We start from the raw sequence: 21,462 nt of genomic DNA, 5'->3' as shown, positions 1-21,462 counted from the left end.
AAAAAGAAGGGGGAAGGGGTTGGGGCCGCCGGTCAGCATCCCCGAGCCTACCACTGAGGTTGCCTGCACCCACAGAGGCTACCAGGGACCATGGAGGTGGGGTGGGGTCCCTGCCTCCGAATCGACCGGTATATCGAGTTTGAGATCTGGGTTGATTTGGGGGCTAAGGCTACCAATCGGCAACTCCAAATGTGTAGGTGCCAGCGACCTCAGTGATGGGATTGAGTTTGCCAACCAGCGGCCCAAACCCCTTTCCTTTTTTTTCCTCCAAATTTTAGGACCAAATTGGAAAAAAGTTGAAAGTTTGATGGTAATAATTGCAAAAAGAAAAGTTTGAGGACTAAAAGTGATGAAAAAACTAACAGTGATGTCTATTATGTCTCACGAAATAAACCACATATTGTTAATTATCCATTGAAAAACTACAGGGTCCAATTTGTCCAAAGATCAAATCACAATGGGAAATTTCTGTGCTTTTCCCTAAATTATAAGGAAAGGCATAGTGGTTGGCCGAGATATAATTACCAAGGTTAACAAGCTGAGAAACACGCCAGAAGGAGTTCGTTTTAAGTATTACTTTCAACCGTATGGGCCCTTTTGTGCCTCACATGGATAGCTAACTTTTCGTGGCGAAATGGTATCAGAGCCCAGAAAAGTCTCGGAGGTCATGGGTTCGAAACCTAGAAAATCAATGTGGGGGTCGTACGCCGAAAAAAACCTAGCGCAAAGCGTGGTGGATCCCGGGATGAGTAAAGGCGTTTCTTTGCCTCACATGGACAGCTAGTTTTTCGTGGCGAAATGTTAACAATATCTTCTTTTGAATGGATTCGTGACCATTTCTAGTTAGAAATATGTTCTTACTTTAATTTATAAACAAATAAAATAATTAATAATTAATAATATTTCTGAAGGTTGATAACTCAAAAAAAGTAAAAATTTGCCCTTTTCATTATTTCTAGCACGAAATTTTTTTAATTGCATGAAAAATTACAATTTATGAGTCACATATCACGTTAGCATGTCATCATTTTTCTGTCAATTTTAATAGACCATTTTAAAATGGCACTAATATTGCAGACATAGCACATGGAAATCTATCAAGTGGACCACATGGGTATTTAAATATTAAATTACATATAAAAATTATTAAAAGTAAACAATAATAAAATATATTTCATTTAAATTAATAAAAAAATAAATATTATTAATTTCAATGAAAACATATATATGTATGTATATTGATAAATAGCGTTTACATATGTGTAACATAAAAAAGTATGTACAAAATTAGCATACTAATTACAAATCACTATATCTAAGTATATGTATAATTTTTTGTACAATTTTATGAAATTATCTCTATTATTTTTTTACTCTATTGAAGAAAAGTAAAACTTGAGGCAAGAATAAAATTATTAAACCGCTGAAATTTTTAAACATATATCTCTTATTTCACTCCTTCATCAATTCACACGTCATTTTCCACTCTATTTTTTACTCATTTAACTTCAGCCCCCATTCTATCTCTATCTCAATCTAAGTTATTTTTCTTTCCTTTCACTAAAAAAATTATTTTTTTTCAATTTTCATCACAATTTTTCTATTTTTTAATAATAGCACAATTATGTAGAATTATAAATGGTATATAATGATGAAACTATAGGGGTGATGTTTTAAGCTATGTTTTTTTTTCAAATGCAGAAACAAATGTTCGACTAATAAAAATTTGATACGTATAATTAAAATAATAGAATATTTTTTTAAAAAATGAAATTAATGCGATTAAAAATTATAATTTATTTAAAGAATTTTTTGAGTTAATATGTTTTTCTGACTTGCTCTTTCATTTCAATAGAATATGCTAAAGAAAAAAACATAGAAATGAATGTAAATTTTTAATAAAAGTTTTATAAAATAATTAATTGAAATATTATTTTTACGAATAGTCTTGTAATGACACCCATAACTCGAAAATTCAGAAAAATCCAACCCAAATTGATCAAAAAATTTCAAAAATTAAAGATCTTAAAGGCAGGTTTAATTTTTAAAGAAAAAAAATCGGAAAGAAGTTGATCGGACCCAATTTTATGTATATATAAATTTTTTTGGGCAAATTACAAAAAAAAAACCCAAGTTTTGTAAAATGTCTCAGTTTTGTCCTAAATTTTGTTTTGTAACAAAAAAACCATAAGTTTTCTAAAATGTTTCAAAAATGACCTCCGTTATAATTTCCGTCAATTTTTGCCTACGTGTGACCTACGTGGACTATTAAAGGGACCCATCATCAGCAGCAAAAATTGACGGAAGTTATAACGGAGGTCATTTTTGAGACATTTTAGAAAACTTATGGTTTTTTTGTTACAAAACAAAATTTAGGACAAAATTGAGATATTTTACAAAACTTGGGTTTTTTTTTGTAATTTACCCAATTTTTTTTAGTAACAGGATCCAATACACTTAAGATCCCACCTAAGTAACAGGAGTAAATTTAATTTTAGTTGCAAACTAATACGTTGTATTGATAATCGATATTAGATTTACATTTGAAGCAACTTATATCTCCAATTTTACCCACATACATACCCTTGAGGAGTAAGAACAAAGATGTACCTAGAGCTCGTGATGGAGGACATTAACAGTATGAGGACTCTAAGTTTATGCAATATTGTTAGCAGGTGGTGGTGGTGGCAAGCACTATAGTGCAATGAATCGAACGATAGCTGATGTCTGTGGGCAGAAGAAAAGAATAGAATAAGAATAAGGAGAGAAGAAAAAAACTTGAGAAAAAAAGAAAACAAAATAAGATAAAAAAGGTATCTCTTTTTTTGAAAACTTCGATTGAGATGAAATTTTGGCAACGACATCACGACTTCTAGGGCTAGGTTCGAATAGTCTAGATTTTAATTTGAGCTTTGTAGGTGCTATTTTACCTTAATTTGTAAACCGCTCTTTTCAGGTGACGAACTTTGGTTTTTGTGATCGAAGAGTGTGTCTCTGAGTTCAGATTAAAGGGTTTGTCCTTGATGAAAAGTTATGTGTAACTGCTATTATTTTAGTGAAGTTGATTTGGAGTTCGTCTCGTGGCTTTTCCCACGTTAAAAATCTTGGTGTTTCTCTATCTTCCTTAGATCTTATTTTGATCACACAAGGCGAGAAAAATTAACTACTGTGTGTACGTATTCGGTGATCCTTTCCCAACAAGTGGCATCAAAGTCTACAAAAAGGTTTTTCTCTGCCTTCCAAGTTTTATTGGTTATTTATTATATAAAATCTTATTAACTTAATTTTGATGAGTATTAGCATATTTACGTTAAAGAGCAGTTTTAAGTAGGTTTAATTTTTTTTATAGATAATATATTATGTTCGATTGAAATCTATATGGTTAGCTTTATACTATTTGATGATAAACTATAATGTACTCTGGGAAGATTAATGGAGTTAGCATTATCTTTTCAAATTTCTTTGATTTTAAGAATATTTCTCTCAACATTAACTATGCTTTGCCCAATTTATACAGTTTAATGATTTCATTTAGTTGTAACTGCATGATTTATATTTAAATGCATTGATTTCTCTAGAAAATTCTTTGAATGAAAAAATTTGTGATACAATTTAAGTCACTTCCATCACTCCCCGTTATAAATTTTGTGTTTTTGAACTATTTTAGTTGTCAATAATTATTTCCCTATAAAGTTTCAATTCAAAAATTATGTACAGTATAAACATTGCATTAGTCTAATCTAACACGATTAATTTTAATATTATTCTTCATATTTTCTATACATTTTTTTTAATCTTATACTAGGTATTGGTTATTAGATAAATCTTCAAATTATTATCTTGCAAGATATATTTTATTTTCACCACCGGTTGGTTATACATGGATATTACATGGTAATTCCATCTATGAGAAATGTACAATTTCTGATTGTTTTGTTCTCCTAGCATAATTATCTTAAATAATATGTGCTTCCTTTATATCGAGGAAAAATATTCCATGTATATATATGACTTAAATATTTTTCTATATGTATGCCAATGAATATTTATAAAATATATTGTCTATCTTTGGATGAAATATCAGTAATCAAGTAAACTCATTTAATTTTCAAGTGAAATAATTTCTGGATCCATAATTTTTTAAGAAATTCATAATATATTTAATTTAAAATACTACTTTCTATCAAAACATTATTGATCATTCATGTGCAATGTCCAGATTCTCATCTAGTTTAAAATGATAGGAGATTTGTATTGCAAAAGTCAGATAATATATTGAATTTTGTAGTTATAAGTTTTAGTTCATTTATAAATTGTACTATTTATCTATCAATTGAAAATTAAATTTGCACAAATTAAATTTTTCAGAATTAGAATAAAAATACCTACACAAATTAATTCAAATAAAAAAATTCTAATTTTTTAATTTTCAAATTAAATTTAATCTAAATTAGATATAGAAATAAATATTATTTAGAAATTGACCTCTCTAACTCTATTTTAATAAATATTTACTTTTTAAACCCTATTTATTACAATGCTTTGATCTTTCTAGGTCTATATCAGTGAACATTTACCTCTCTAACCATATTTATTGCATGAAATATAACTTTATATGTACTAGGTTATTGAACCACGCGTCTCACAGATTTATAAAGAAAAATTTATTATAAGAAATTAAATATGAAGGCACTAATTGCAATATAAGAAAATTAATCTTTTTATACTATATAAATTTCAATATGGTAATTTCAAACCCACTCTAAATAATATTAATTGAAGAGTTCGAGCAAATAATTCATGTAAAATAATTCATATACATAATCACAATCATCAATCTAATTTATTTTAAAAATTAATTTTAAAATACTAAAAATCTAAAATTCCTAGCTTTAATTAATGAAAGAATAATAATCATAAAATCTATAAAATTTTAAAATTAGCATTAAGCTGATTTTATTCTCAATCACATTTCATGTATTAGCTTTAGTGGGTTTGAGTGATTTTTGATAAAATGGGTTTGATGTGAGATTTTTTTATTGAAATTTTATAAAAGCTAATAATGATTTTTAATAGTTATTTTTAAATTTTAAATATTTCCCAATTTTTTTGAAATTATGGATAATTATTTACTAATGAAATCCAAAAATTATGAATATTTATTTACTTATGAAATAATGATAAGTAATTAATATATTTCTTTGGATATATTTATTTCTTTAGTGGTAATAATAAATATTATTTATTTTCTATATTGTATATTTATTCATTAAGACATTTACTTTTGGATATATTTATTTATTTGCAATAATAATTATTATTATTTAATTTCTACACTGCATATTAATTTTATTAAGACATTTACTATTGGATATATTTATTTTTCTTTATAGTAATTAGTATTATTTTGATTTAAAATCTACATTACATATTAATTTATTAAGACAATGACCATTCTACCTATTTATTAGGGTGGATACAACTTTCTATAATACTAGCCTTCTTTTACTCGTGCTTTGCACATATAATTTTTCTATAGAGATCTGTTGGACTTTTTGCCTTGAGGGATTGTATAGTTAACCTATACTTGGAATTTAATATTTTACAAAGAAAATTATTTTAGATTGAGGGTCAAAATACCTACATAATTTATTCAGGAAAATTTCTTTTCTAATTTTATTTTTCAAAATTAAATTTAATAAAAATTTAAATATATAAGTAAATATTATTTAGATATTGACATTTTTAACAATATATCAATAAACATTTACGTTTCTAACCCCTTTTTATTCCTTAGATATTGAGCTCTCTAGCATTATAACAATTAGTATTTACATTTCTAATCATACTTATTACATAAAATACAATTTTATACATATTTATATAGATTATTAAAAACATTTACTATTGGATATATTTATTTCGTTATAATAATAATTATTATTGTGATTTAAAATCTATATTACATATTCATTTATTAATATATTTACTATTCTACCCCTATTTATTATGGTGGATAGAACTTTATATTATTATTATTATTATTATTATTGTGATTAAAAATCTACATTGGATATAAATTTATTACATATACCATTCTACCGTTATTTATTAGGGTGGATACAACTTTATATATATATATATTATATGATAATTATTATTTAATTTCTATATTATATATTTATTTTTTTAGACATTTAATTTACAATTGGATATATTTGTTTATTTATTTGCAATAATAATAATTATTTAATTATATATTGCATATTAGTTTTATTAAAACATTTACTATTGGATATATTTATTTCTTTATAATAATTATTATTATTGTGATTCAAAATCTACATTACAAATTAATTTATGGCATTTACCATTCTACCCCTATTTATTCGAGTATATACAAGTTTATATTATTATTATTATTGTGATTTAAAATCTATATTACATATTAATTTATTAAGACATTTACCATTCTACCCCTATTTATTAGAGTGGATACAATTTTATACACAATATAGATAGATTATAGATTACTCATATATATTGTTCTTAAGTGTAATATTAACTATTATTTTTTAATTTCTATATAGTATATTAACAGAAGAATTAATATGGATTTACTATTTTGCAACATATTTATTAATGTGTTGTCAACTTTATATATATACATATTGATATTGATTGGATTAGATATCTATATCATCATCTATATCTATATCGATATCAATAATAATAATAATAATAATAATTATTATTATTATTATAAAATTCTTTTATAGGTCTCCCTCGCCAACTTATTACAAATTTTTTTACGACCACTGGGCATCGAGGAGCAAGGCGTTGGGATTTGGGATACTCCAAATTCTTGGTTGATATTTTATATGGATTATTACGCCATATATATCATGGTTTCATCTTTTTTCAAATATATCTCATGCTTTAAAAATTACACAAAAAAGCCTATGGTTTATATCTTCTTCAAAATTTATTCCGCCTTCAATTTATCTGTTAATGAAACGTAAGTAGGCACCAAACATATCCCATGATTTTAACTTTTTTTCTCAAATCTATTCAATGATTTCAATTTTTTCTTAAATCTATTCCGAATAAAGGGCCACAGTAGCAAGAATGGACCCACTTACATTCTACGTCAGCAACACTGTTAAATGGTGACGGTGAAATTAACACCATGAAAGATTTTGAATGTAAATTATGGGTCTTTTCTAGGTAATTTTTAAACCATATGATAAATTTGATAAACGGGTAATACCGTGAGATATCTGGCGTAATAACCTCTATTTTATAAGGCATATAGTACCCCAAATCCTTCTTCAAAAGCTATTTGGTTTTATTAATTTTTGACGACTACTGAGGTCCCCAGCTATCTCGATTAAGAGTAATGGCCAATTGCCGATTCTAAGCTAGTTTCACGTCTTCTACGCTCACACAGAGAGCAGACGGGCTGTAATGCGGCTATCTTGAGTGGTATTCGGTCCTCACTCAACCGAAATTGGTCAATAATGATTGAGCATATCTATCGGGAAGGTAACATGTGCGTCGATTGGCTAGCTAATCATGCTTTAGCACTTCCTCTTGGAGTCCATCGACTTGATAATTGTCCTTTTGGACTTGATAGTTTGATTTTTAGCAATATTGTAGTGGGCTATCATGTCTCATCTCTGTATTATCTGAATTCTTTTATTAATGGATCTGGGTTATGTCCCCGTATTTCACAAAAAAAAGTTGAAACGTTTTAATATTGATATCAAATTGATAATTTGTAAATTGTTAAGTTTAAGAAAAAAAGAAGTTTGTACTAAAATCGATAAAATGTGAAAAGTTTGAGTTCTTTAGGTCATTAGCCCTTTTAGTTAAAAATATTATATATAAGGGAAAATTACAAAAAAAACCCAAGTGTTGTAAAATGTCTCAGTTTTGTCATAAATTTTGTTTTGTAACAAAAAAAACTATAAGTTTTCTAAAATGTCTCAAAAATGACATCCGTTATAACTTCCGTCAATTTTTGCCTACGTGGATTGTTAAAGGGACCTACCATCAACAGCAAAAATTGACGGAAGTTATAACGGAGGTCATTTTTGAGACATTTTAGAAAACTTATGGTTTTTTTGTTACAAAACAAAATTTAGGACAAAATTGAGACATTTTACAAAACTTGGGTTTTTTTTTGTAATTTACCCTATATATAAATATAAATATATACATGTAAAAGAAAAAAAGAGTAAATTAATGATTTGGTCCTCCAGAGAAGCATATTGCATCAAATCTGATCTCAAAAAATTTTTTAGATCAAATTGAACATTGAGAGATTAAGTGTACATCAAATTCGATCTCAAAATTTTTTTTTACAACAAATTGAACTTTGAGAGATTAAGTGTACATCAAATATGACATCAAGAAATTTTTAACATCAAATTGAACTTTGATAAGTGTACATCAAATCTGACCTCGAGAAATTTTTTGATGACATTATATATTTATTTTATTTATGTTTTAGTTTATACATTTATTTTATTTCAATTTCTTGAGGTCATATTTGATGTACACTAGGGCCCGTTTGGTTTCAGAGTTTGATTCGAGAATCATGATTTTGATTTTAACTCTACACACTACACAACAAAAATACACGTTTCCCAAGTCAAATTTATACCATCTTATTTGTCCATTTCCTTAATCAAAATCAAAATCAAAGTTACTTTAACTCAAAAACCAAACACACTCTTAATCTTTCAAGGTTTCATTTGATGTAAGAAATTTCTTGAGGTCGAATTTGATGTATACTTAATCTCTCAAGGTTCAATCTGATGTATATTTAATCTCTCAAGATTCAATTTGATGTATACTTAATCTCTTAATGTTTAGTTTGATGTAAAAAATTTCTTGAGATTTGATGTATACTTAACTTCTCAATATTCAATTCTTAATCTATCAATATTCAATTTGACATAAAAAAATTTTTGAGGTCGAATTTAATGTATATTTAATCTTTCAAAATTCAATTTGATGTAAAAAAATTGTTGATATCATAAAATCTGATGTAACATGCAGGCATACTAAATCAGTAATTTACTCAAGAAAAAAAGAGAAATGGCGAGGGTTCTTTTCTGCTGCACGCTCAAGTCAATCCGCAGCAAGCAATAGTACTTTCTCTCCAGCTCCAATTGCCGTTGCCCCGTCTTCTTCCACCATTACTGAGTGTACAATTTACAGTCTCTCCCATCACCATCACTATCACCGACGTCAAAGAAGAAGGTCAAGTGTCTCCCGAACGAGCTGGAGGATGGGCTGCTCTACTTTTTCCTCCGATGACATCGTCATTAAGTCCCCCAATGACAGGCGCTTCTACCGCCTCATCCGACTCGATAATGGCCTCTCTGCCTTGCTCATCCACGATCCTGATATCTGCCCCGACGGTGACGGTGCTTCCCCCAATTCCACTGACTGCAGTGACCCTGAGCTGGAGGGAGGCGAGGATGCAGATGATGAGGACAACGATTACCCGGGCAGCGACGATTTTGACGAAGACGAGTACAGCGAAGAAGATGACACGGATGAAGGGGAAGAAGAGGATGCCCAACAGCACCGGTCCAAGAAAAGAGAGAGTCAGTCGGTCGCTTCTCAGACTAAGAAGGTCCGCTTAATCACTTTCTCTACTCAAATTCAACCAAATCTTCTTCTTGTTTTCTCTTTCGGTTCGCTCCGATAGTCTAATCACTGCTACCCTCGAATCGAATCTGTCTGATTTATGGTCTCACTTTGCAGGCCGCAGCAGCAATGTGCGTCGGTATGGGCAGCTTCTCTGATCCTTACGAGGCACAGGGTCTCGCCCATTTCCTAGGTTCGGTTCGATGCTCTAAACAAACACTTTTCTCCACTTTCATTACTTCTACCTGCTATTGCATGCTATTCCTGTGGTTGGACTTCGAGCCCATCCCTGTGTCTTTTTGGAATTCTTCTCGTTCACAAGCTCTCTCTCTCTCTCTTCCAGTTCTTCTGTGAAGAACTTCTTTCCGAAGAAGAGAGCCCCCTTGTCTTATCAGTTCAGTTGTCCAACGCTTTCAAGTTTTATTGTTTTTTTCCCCCGTCTGCATCCACCGGTAAGCTTGGATTTTAATCCTGCTTTTTGCGCAGAACACATGCTCTTCATGGGGAGTTCGAAATACCCTGATGAAAATGAGGTCTGCTCAATATCCTATTCCTGTATCTGAACTGATGATGCTGCTTGTTATCTTCACTTTCGGCGATTCACTGGTCAGATTTAGATCATCTGTGTGTATTTAAACATACAAGTCTAATCTAGTATTCACTGGAAAAGAGTCTTGCACTATGAAAACGATAACTCAACCAAATATACCACTGTCTAATCACCCGCTTACAGGTCAAAGCACAGGTTGACTAGGGGTTATACTTAACAAATACAAGAAGCCATTGTCAGCATATCAGATAGATATACTGGAAAATAAGTTGAGTAGTTAAAATGTCTAGCGTCTTTGAAGTTTGTTGAGTCGAGAGAGAAGCAGCATGTGATTCTCTTGCACGAGACAACTCATTGCTTTGTAAAGATTCACTTTACGAATCCCTTTTTTTTTTTCGCTGGAAGGACACCTTGATGGAGGAGCTGGTAGTCATCTGTCTTGATGAACGAACATCCATCTTATGGCCCAAACAAAAGGCGTGTAGAATTCCGTGACTAAGAAATCGGATAAAGCATGTATATATGGGAGGCTCTCAGTTGAAAATGGATGGGGAGACCTAAAGGAAATGTTCCAAGCAGTCAGGGTGTGATTATAGATCACATGCTGTTACTGTAGAGCAAAATAACTGTATACGGAATTCAGTAATAGTTTGACTTTTTTTTTGCTAGTATGATAGTTACTTGTCCAAGCATGGAGGATCCTCAAATGCATACACAGAAGCAGAGCACACTTGCTACCATTTTGAGGTCAAACGGGAATTTCTCAAGGGTGCTTTAGAAAGGTGATAACCTCTTGGTGCCTTCATATGTAATATTCCGTCCTTTTTAATAGGTTTATTTTTATATGATTGCATTTAGTGATCTTTGTTTTATAATAAAATTTTGGGAAAGTTAAAAGCAGTTTTATTTCTGAAAATGGAAGATGACAACAAACTTTTATGTGATTGCATTTAGTGATCTTTGTTTTATAATAAAATTTCGGGAAAGTTAAAAGTAGTTTTGTTTCTGAAAATGGAAGATGAGAACGAACCCTTCTTCATCCATTTCTTCAAAACTTAAATTCCAGGAGGAATTCAATCTGTATTCTTGATTGTTGACTAAGATAAGATGAAAAAATAGTGAGCATGAAAGTAATACAGTGTTGGAGCAATTGTAGATAAATAGAATAATAGATATACATTCATGTGGTGTCTTCAACTTATATTTATACAGAAAAAAAAAACTAGATATTTACGGTGCTTCTTTTGCTTTGTCAGATTCTCTCAGTTTTTTATTTCACCATTGGTGAAAATGGAAGCCATGGAAAGAGAAGTGCTTGCTGTAGATTCAGGTGTGCCTTGTTCTCAACTGGAATTATAGGAAAACAAGTGCTTTTTTTCTTTTCTTTTCTTTTTCTTTTTGTCCCTTCTAGGTTGAATGTTACCTCCATTTTTATCTTTTGCTCTTATAGTCAGAAGCTTCTGCTTACCCGATGAAAGTGGTAAATAATTTATTTAAACATTGTCAACAGAGTTTAACCAGGTATTGCAAAGCGATGCGTGTCGTCTTCAACAACTTCAATGCTATACTTCTTCGCCCAGTCACCCATTTAATAGGTTTTTCTGGGGTGAGATATGCTCTATACTCTCTTAATTCTTTTCAGGGGAAGATTCCAAATGTGTACATTAAGATATATTTACGTTTATATTCCAATTGAAGGAAATAAGAAAAGCTTGGTCGATGCAATGGAAAAGGGAATCAATTTGAGGGAACACATTCTGGAATTGTTCAAGAATTATTATCACGGTGCTTTGATGAAATTAGTTGTTATCGGTGGAGGTGAGATTATTCTTGTATAATCTTCTTCTTTCATATTCTTAATTGCCTACCTCTTTATATGAGTCTTTATGATGTCAATGTAGATGATCTTTTTGTTAAACAATCTTATAGTTTTAGCTGAATCTTAGAGATGGTTTCGGCGCCATTGCATTCAGACACAGTGCAATAAGGTGACTGGTATATCACATGTCATTGTGATAGTATTCATCGATTGATATGATTTTGGTAGTCGATATGCTGGTCAAAATGTTAATACTAGTTATCAGATTTTCAAGCTCCAATGCCAGTAGGATGTTTGCTGCAAATGCTGTATGAACTATGTTTTGGGGTTCATTGATATTTTTCCTGCATAAAAATCAATGGTCAAGCAGGGTTGGTTGGACCTTTTAAGCCATGCAAATATCAAGAGCATGTCTCATAAATACTTAACTTGAAAATGTTACAGCTGATGGAAAATTTATTTAAAAAGAATTGCTGAAAGAGATCTTTTGGAAGTTGAGTTATATAAATTGTGAAGATCTTTGACAAATTTGTTGTGCTAATGTTGGAAAATCATACAAATGCTGACAGGTGTTTGGCACAAAATAATTATTATATTGAGTGATTTCTGATTAAAAAGAGTCGCATGCAGAAGTTACGGATATATTCTTTATCAACATGGAAAACTGAAGATAATTTTGTCAATTTAGCTTGACTGCAATATATACTACTCATCTACTACGTTATCAGACTGGCGACTTTTATTTGTTGAAGACATAATTATAGGCGTTATTTTCTGTAACCAGAATCTCTGGATGTACTTGAGAGTTGGGTTGTGGAATTGTTTGGAAAAGTAAAAAAGGGAGCTGGAGCTTTATCTGAGCTGAGAATGGAAGTGCCTATCTGGAAGGCTGGTAAGGTTTATCGGTTAGAAGCAGTGAAGGATGTTCATGTACTTGACTTATCGTGGACATTGCCCTGTCTTCGCCAAGAATATCTTAAAAAGTCAGAAGATTATCTAGCGCATCTTCTTGGCCATGGTAATCACTTCGATCATATGATTGTCATGTGAATTTCTTTTGATTTCCATATTGGTCTGTTGGTTCCTTGATCTTTATAAGTTGTGCATGCTCTATTTATAAATTTCAGGTTTGCTATTTTGGCTTACTCTGCCGTTTGCTTAGTTTGGAAAATGATCTTCTAATTTTGTCCATTTTAATTCAAAGCTTCATTGATTCTTATCAATGAAATTTCAGTATCTTAGTTGAGTTTTGAGGTTGATACTGGTGTTATGTGACAACATCACTATCTGAAGGGGGATCCACATAACGGCATGTTAATAGTCAATTTTTTTTTTAAATTCTGCCTATTTTCCTTGTCCATGTTTCTATAATTGAACAGAATAGTTTTTAATATGATTTCGTCGAACTTTCTGGCTTTCTTGTTATTTCCTATGATGTCTTAGAATGCTTCAAATGGCTGGTTGCTGATAGATGTGCTACTTTCAGAGGGCAGAGGGAGCCTGCATTCATTATTCAAAGCCCGGGGATGGGCAACTTCCTTGTCTGCTGGTGTTGGGGATGAAGGAATGCATCGATCTTCTTTGGCTTACATTTTTGGCATGTCTATACACCTGACAGACTTGGGTTTGGGGAAGGTACTAGACTGTGATGATTATCATCATCGACAGGACCCTTATATATTTCCTCCTTTATTTGGATTTTCATTACATTGACCAAGGCACTTGAAGAAGCCCTGTAGGTTATTAGCAGTTTATGTTCTTTTGGATGGATTATTTTACATCTTTATATATGTGCGTGTGGTGGTCACTGCATTTGATGTCATCTTCCCATGCGATTGCCCTGTCAAAATTGTCCTATCTTTTCTGCTGCCACCACGTCATCGAAATAGTCTGCTATCTCCATCCGCCATATTGACTTCTTATATATAGTAATTTTTTAATACTTTATTTTCATAGATGTGGTTCAAGAATAATAAAAGCAGATGTATGCGATATTTTTAGAAAGATTTTCTGCGAGGATATATATTATCGTATGTGACTTTTGTGATTACAAATGCACTCTCTCATTGTGTTTTCGTTATTCCTTTATTCTAAGTCGATAAGTACTTTCTATTCGTTTAAAAATTATATAATTCATTTTTTTTTCATTTCTTTACACAAATGTGCATCTCTCTCTGACAAGGTCTGATTCAAGCCTCAATGCCTATATGATTTTTCTTCTCCATTCTGAATTTTTTTTAATAATTTACATAGATTTCTTTGTAACAACATAGAGGCTAGAGCTGAGTTCTTTTCATGAATTTTAGGAAGGTTGATTAACTCAGTGATGATATTATCACTATTTATTATTAATTTTGGAGGATTCAGATAATACCCCATTCAAGCGACATGTCTATTTTGGTATTGAATGTTCTCTGCTTTTTTTATTTATCTTAATTGTTTATTTTTTTGGTCAAAATTTGAAATCGGGAGTTGACAATGCTGTAATTGCAAGTGTCTGTCATCTTTGATCCTTTTTTTTCTTTCATTTCTTTTTCTGAACTTTTCTTATTGCATAAGCAATTCTTATCTGCTTTTTATTTTTCATGAATAGTTCAAAAGGAAAGTAAACATATCCTATTTTCAGTATATTATGTTAGATTTTAGCTTCTTTTTCCTTTGATATAAAATCCATACTGAGCCATGTGGCCTACTTTTTATTTTATTTTTATATTTTAATTATATTGTAAAAAGGTCGCTTATTAAAGGTATTATGCATGTATTTCTATTGATGGTAATTGAATTTGGCTTAAAATAAATTAGTAATTAAATTTATAGAATTCATATATAAATTAACAGAAATGTCTAGAGTGTGTGTGTGTCTATATATATATATATATATATGCACGAAGTGAATATCATAATATTCTTATTTATAAGAATTAAAAATTGATATTTTCTATATTTCTTGCAGCAGCCAGCAGGTCGGCTTTTCATGGAAACTTCAAAAACTGTTTGAAACTGAAAGAGATATATATGTTTAATTACTGCATTTTAGATTTTTTTCTCGCCTAAACTCAATCTAATATATAGACACATACCAAGATCTAATTTTATATTCTTTAACCTACGAGCCTATTTCCTTCCTTCAACATTGTTCTCCATAATCTTTGAAGTCCAAAAACTAAATCTATGTACTTTATATGATTTACTTTTGTGCAATGCGCGGGTTTCCTCCTAGTTTCTCTATCAAACTGAGGAAATAACGGTCAGTATTGAGTCGTGTTAAAATCTATCCACTGCAAACTAGCTACTTTTACTGTAATGCTTTCCAGGCAAATGTAGGGCAATTTATTCTGCTGCTAATGGAAGAAAGTTGCAAGGCAGTTGAAGCTGCTCAGGAGAGAACTTAGTTAATTGATTTGGAAGAGAAATATATTTGAGAAATAAAAAAGAGATGCTGAACCTTTTTCGAGGTTCCATATCGCAAACTTTTCTTTTTTTATTCTCCATTTTGTATACTTACTCATAGATTCCCTGCATTACTGTTAAATGTGCAGATCTTCGAGATCATTGGTTGCATTTATCAATACCTAAAGTTATTACGTCAAGTATCTCCTCAGGAATGGATATTCAAGGAACTTCAGGATATTGGGCACATGGAATTTACATTTGCAGAGGAGCAACCTCAGGATGATTATGCTGCTGAACTTGCTGGTTTGTTCTGTTTGTTTGTATTTTCTTTGGAATCATTAGTGTCTTACTTGTTTTAGATGCTGAGTCACCACACAACTGTAATCGTGTTAGGTTGGTCTATATTTTAGCAACAAAATTCTCTGTTGGCAACACCAGAACTTCACTGCAGATGCGTCTTCTCAGGAGGCTCTTGTTTTGATATATGAACTTTCTCTGTCTTTGGTCGTGAATCACACTGGTTGTGTATATTTTGCATTATGGACCAGGCATATATTAATTCCAGACCAACCGCCCCCTTATTTCTGATGCTCCGTTTTAGTAGTTTTAGCTTTACCATCCAATGTAAATGAAGAAAACAAAAAAACACAGTGACGTTGAACTTCAGAGTCTACTCTGCATTCTGAGCGAATAGTTCTATTCTCTTGATTGCAGAGCATCTTCTTATTTATCCAGCAGAGCATGTTATCTATGGGGATTATGTGTACCAAGTATGGGATGGGGAGATGATAAAGCATATCCTGAGTTTCTTCACTCCAAATAATATGAGGATTGACATTTTGTCGAAGTCAATTGATAAGTCAAGAGGTGATTATGCATTTCATCCTTATAATTGTACTTAAAGGGCATGAATGTCTTGTAGTGTTCCCAATAATGCAAGTGAGATGGAGCTTCTCAACATTTCTGTTTGCTGTTTCCTTCGTTCAGCGTCCCAGCTTGAGCCATGGTTTGGTTCATTATACATTGAAGAAGATGTTCCTCCATCTCTGCTTGAACTGTGGAAGGATCCTCCAGTTACTGAAGAAGAGTTGCATCTACCTCATAGAAATGAGTTCATACCATGTGACTTTTCCATTCGTTCAGATAGTACAAACAGTGGATCTAGTAATGCATTCTATCCAAGATGCATAATTGATGAGCCATTAATGAAGTTATGGTACAAGCCTGACAGTATTTTCAAACTTCCTCGTGCAAATACATACTTCAGGATAAACTTGAAGGGGGCATATGATGATGCAAAGAGCTGTCTTATGACTGAGTTATTCATCCTCCTCCTTAAAGACGAGCTAAATGAGATAATATATCAGGTAAAATTCACTTCTGTATATCCTGTAACTTTTATCTTGACATTTGATGCTGTAAATGTTTGAGTTTTTGGATGTGTAATTTGATTCAAAAGTTATGTTGTTTGCGTTTCTCTTTGCATAGAGATGGCTATGGTTTTTGTGTACAAAGTAATTTCAGTTAGTTTACCGCCAAATAGCTGCTTCTCCTTGCAGTTGGATGTTAGGTATCCTTCTAAGTGAACTTTGTGTGTGGATATTGCTTACCTTTTTCTGTTGATGATTTGCCCTTCGAACTACTTAGGACTGTTACTTGCCCCTTAAATCACTTGCCTTAAAGATAAACGATCAATAAAGTTATTTATGCACTGGCTGACTTCATTTTCTCGAAAGTAAACTTAAGCTCAGTAATATAAATTGAACTCCGGAAGAGCTTCTTTCTTTCTGCAGGCAAGTGTTGCCAAGTTGGAAACATCAGTATCCTTCTTCAGTGACAAGCTGGAGCTGAAGGTCTATGGGTTTAATCACAAGCTTCCTATTCTTTTATCTACAATTCTAACGATAGCGAAATCTTTTTTGCCATCAGGTGATAGATTCAAGGTAAGAAAAGTATCATTTTTCAGGCTAAATGTAGTCTTATTAAAGCAAGATGAGCAGCATCTTGGTGACAAATTCTTTTAAGACCTACTGATAGTAATCAAATACTCATTATATCTGAAGGGCCATCCTTAACTTTTATTCCCTGTATCCAATTTTCGTTAATGCCCTAATTAAGGCGTGGAGACGAGCAATACCTCCCTTTATTTCATATAAGTGTGTGACGGGTGCATTACGTAAATTGTCTATATATAGTCAGTTTTATTTTATGAGCACTTCTTTGAGGGGTAATGTTCTGGAAGGCGGAGTACAATATGGTTTTAGTTGTTGATTTACCTTGATTAGTGAAAGTAAGCATTCTTATGTTGCTTACTGTTCTTTTGTTTGATTTGATAGAATTGGCAAAATCTATTTAACCTGTCCTGGCTTTATTGCTTATTATTGATGGAGTGAATATCCTATTTAACAGGTTATTAAAGAGGATTTGGATAGATCACTGAGAAACACAAATATGAAACCCTTAAGTCATTCATCATACCTGAGATTGCAATTCCTCTGCAAGAGTTTCTATGATGTAGATGAGAAGCTGCATCTTCTGGGTGGGCTGTCTGTGGCCGATCTGAAGGAATTCATCCCTAAACTACGTTCACAGGTAAAGTTATGCGGCAAATATCTTGGTCTATGTTGATATGAGGTTCACATAATTTCTTTGTAAGTTTCAAAAGATATTGCCTCTGCTGCATGTCATTAGTTTCAAAAGGCAATAGTCCTATCTCTTCTTCACAATTTTGGCAGATTTATATTGAGGGCCTTTGTCATGGAAACTTAACAGAAGAGGAAGCTATTGCCATAACTGATATATTTAGAAAGAATCTACCTGTACAACCACTTCCAAATGAAATGAGGCATAAAGAGCAGGTCATTTGTCTTCCCTCTGGAGCAAATCTTGTTAGAGATGTCCATGCGAAGAATAAATCAGAAACAAACTCAGTAGTTGAGGTAAGAAGTAAATGATGCTAATTGGCTTTCTAACTTTATTTTGGTGAATTCCTTGATCCCATCAATATGTTTTCTGTGCAGCTTTATTTTCAGATTGGACCAGAATTCGGGGAGGAATCTATCAGAATGAAGGCTTTGATAGATCTTTTTGATGAAATTGTGGAAGAACCGGCGTTCAATCAGCTAAGGTGTTCATCCGTTACTAAAAAAATTTACTCTTTTTGTGAGATTTCGGTAGTCTTCATAAAGACCATGTGTTCTTAAACAGATGCAGATGCCCACTTTTTGATATAACACATGAAGGCTTCCTGTTGTTTAGCTGGTGATTCGTGAGATTTTCTCATGGTGTTCTGATTGCTCTTAGTTGTTGTACTTGAAAAATTAAACTTTTGAAGCCTCAGGGACTGCGAGTTCTCAACTCACATATGAATGGACTGCTAGCAAACTACTTTTGCTTTTTCTCTGATATTGTTGGTTGTCTTTTGAAAATTCTCAATTTCCTATGAACTTTTAGGACAAAGGAACAGCTCGGTTATGTTGTTGAGTGCAGTCCCCGTGTAACCTATCGTATATATGGTTTTTGCTTCTGCGTCCAATCTTCCAAGTACAACCCACTCTACTTGCTCGGAAGAATTGACAACTTTATAAATGGTCTGGAGGAATTGTTGGTAAGCATCTTTTTAAACATTCTGACAAGTTAATTTATCAGAGTCATTCCTTTTGTCAGGAGACCCAGGAATTTTGTCTTGGTGAAATTATCATTTCAGTATTTCTAATAGTAATAAGCTGGAAAGGAGGTAGTACAAGACCGAAGCTTTTGATATTTCATGACTTCTGTAGTTTGAAGTTGTGCACCTATCTATTTTGATATGAGGTCCCCTTGAGATGGAAGCTTTATCAATAAGTAGGCTTTCTCAGGTCCCTTTATTTAGAACTGAAAGTGACCATTTTAGGTTACCCTGGTTAGAATAATGTGGAAGGAGGATCGTTTTGTTTTGATCTTTCTTTTTCAGAAGTGATGAGCTTTATATTAATATAATGGAATGGGGCATCTGTTCTGATGAACTTTGACCTGCTATTAAGGCCCTCCGATAGACCCCAGGCACCATAACATTGTTGAGATGTATCAATTGTCAGTATGTTCTTAAGAGCAAGCATATTATTTTTCAGTTGACTTCACATTTCTAAATTAATTTGCATTGCAGGTTGGACTTGACGATGATACCTTTGATAGTTATAGAAGCGGTTTAATGTCAAAATTGTTGGAGAAAGATCCCTCTCTCACATACGAGACAAATCGGTTTTGGAATCAGATTGTTGATAAAAGGTACTCTCTCTCTCGTTTCACCAGCAACCTCCTCTACTGCCACAGTGGCCAGGATTAAGCCACTCCATTTGACCCCCTGCAAACCAAATCCGCCAGATTTGAGTGCATAACTGCAGGGTCGAGAGGTGGCTCCTCTGGCAACTGACTTGGCAGTGACCGCAATCGAGCCACAGAATATTATTCTTGCAGGGGCTTTGTTTCTTGATAATAAAGAAAAAAAACTCATTGATTTAAATTTCGTTTCAATAATTTTCTCATTTTTGACGTCAAAGCTCATTTTAAACCAAATCTGGTGATCGGGGTATCATTCAGGTACATGTTCGACTTCTCGGAAAGAGAAGCGGAGGAACTCAGAAGCATCACGAAAGGTGATGTTCTGAGCTGGTATAAGACATACTTGAAACAATCTTCTCCGGAATGCCGGAGACTCTCAGTTCAGGTGTGGGGTTGCAACACCAACATGAAAGATGTAGAAGTGGAGGAGCAGCAGCCAAAAAAAGCAGTCCAGACAAATATAGATGATGTAATCGCGTTCAAGATGTCATCGTCCTACTATCCAAGCTTCTGTTGATTCCAGCAGAATGTGGCAACCTCATCTATGTTGAGGTGAGGGCGGAGGAGCATCAGAATACTTAGGAAGGCGCAGGCTTTCTAAAGCCAAACTGCTTGCTCAAACTAATGATGTCCGGAGAAGAGATGGTGGAGATCAAATTGCAATGCGACTGTCATGGGGGTTAAAGATTGGAGATTGTGTTGGTTTATTGATGAACATATTAAGTGAGATTCTTTATTGTCTGGTTGGTGTTGTTATTGTCGAGTCTGAATGAGCGATCATAAAGACTGTCGGGGGCTGCCATCTCTTGGGTGGTGACCGACTTCGTGAGTTGACTCTATCGACCGTAGTAGGAAATGGGAGAGAGAGTGAACAGAGATTTTGTTGTTGTAGGTAATATTGTAAAACATTAGTGCTTCCAAACGGTGGGGAAGGAATTATTAAGAGTGATTTACTTTTTATTTATTTGTTTATTATTATTATTATTATTATTTTGGGACAAGAAATCGAATATTTGATTGATGGGTTTTGCTAATATGACTCCGTGTCACCGCGATATGTTTAGTACGTTCAGTTTAAACATTTAATACTTTAGTTTATGTGTTTAGCATTTTTAGTGGGAAAAGTAGAATCCACCATAGTTTCACTAATCAGATTGCCATCATGTTATATGGATTAATAGCTATGTGGTCATTTAAGTGAGTTTATCAAGCCTTTAAAATTAAAGTAACCCCTAATTAATTAATCAGCTCCCGCATCTCTAATTAATAGTGGACTTTAAATTACAATCATACACTTTTCAGTGATACGATTGCCTAATGCCCTAAATTAATTATCCCTAATGTCTTAGCGAATAACTAATTAGAAACATTGCATTAATTCATAGATAATCTCTAATTAAATTAATTAATGCAGCTTTCGCATTTAACTAATTAGTCTAATCAAGAATTCCTAACAATGCCTATATCAACTCCCGTATCAATAGTGTTTCTAACAATTATAATCAATGAAAAATTAAAATTGAAATTATATGAATTGCAATCATGAATCATCCACTCATCTATTAATCCTATAACATGACTACAATCATCATATTAATTACCTAGGGTTTCATCATATTCCCACGAGAGAAGTTTAGAACATCATGGATTAAAAACACAATTATAATTCAATAGAGTCATTGCAATAGCATTCATATTCAGCAGTAGACTCAAGATA

At 32.4% G+C, this 21,462-nt stretch overlaps 1 protein-coding gene across 1 annotated transcript; it reads left to right on the top strand.

The window, feature by feature from the left end:
* Positions 1 to 9,118: 9,118 nt before the first annotated feature.
* LOC116199600 (nardilysin-like) lies at positions 9,119 to 20,779 on the top strand. The gene is made up of 19 exons (XM_031530023.1): positions 9,119 to 9,649; positions 9,781 to 9,856; positions 10,150 to 10,196; positions 10,883 to 10,995; positions 11,470 to 11,543; positions 11,724 to 11,819; positions 11,912 to 12,031; positions 12,817 to 13,050; positions 13,519 to 13,667; positions 15,572 to 15,728; positions 16,140 to 16,292; positions 16,413 to 16,792; positions 17,219 to 17,368; positions 17,835 to 18,017; positions 18,161 to 18,364; positions 18,446 to 18,552; positions 18,879 to 19,032; positions 19,570 to 19,691; positions 20,004 to 20,779. The coding sequence occupies exons 1-19, from the start codon at positions 9,299 to 9,301 to the stop codon at positions 20,260 to 20,262; spliced, it is 3,129 nt and encodes a 1,042-aa protein (XP_031385883.1). The 5' UTR covers positions 9,119 to 9,298; the 3' UTR covers positions 20,263 to 20,779.
* The last annotated feature ends 683 nt before the right edge of the window (positions 20,780 to 21,462 follow it).

Source organism: Punica granatum, chromosome 3, assembly GCF_007655135.1.
Source record: "Punica granatum isolate Tunisia-2019 chromosome 3, ASM765513v2, whole genome shotgun sequence".
Taxonomy (NCBI): Eukaryota; Viridiplantae; Streptophyta; class Magnoliopsida; order Myrtales; family Lythraceae; genus Punica; species Punica granatum.
The sequence above is the reverse complement of the archived record's forward strand: the minus strand, read 5'-3'. Positions and strand labels throughout refer to the sequence as shown.

Coding starts and splice junctions, on each gene's coding strand:
- LOC116199600 (XM_031530023.1), top strand. CDS start 9,299: ATGGGCTGCTCTACTTTTTCCTCCGATGACATCGTCATTAAGTCCCCC. Junction 10,996..11,469: donor CTCAAGGGTGCTTTAGAAAG/GTGATAACCTCT, acceptor TTGCTTTGTCAG/ATTCTCTCAGTTTTTTATTT. Junction 11,544..11,723: donor AGTGCTTGCTGTAGATTCAG/GTGTGCCTTGTT, acceptor CATTGTCAACAG/AGTTTAACCAGGTATTGCAA.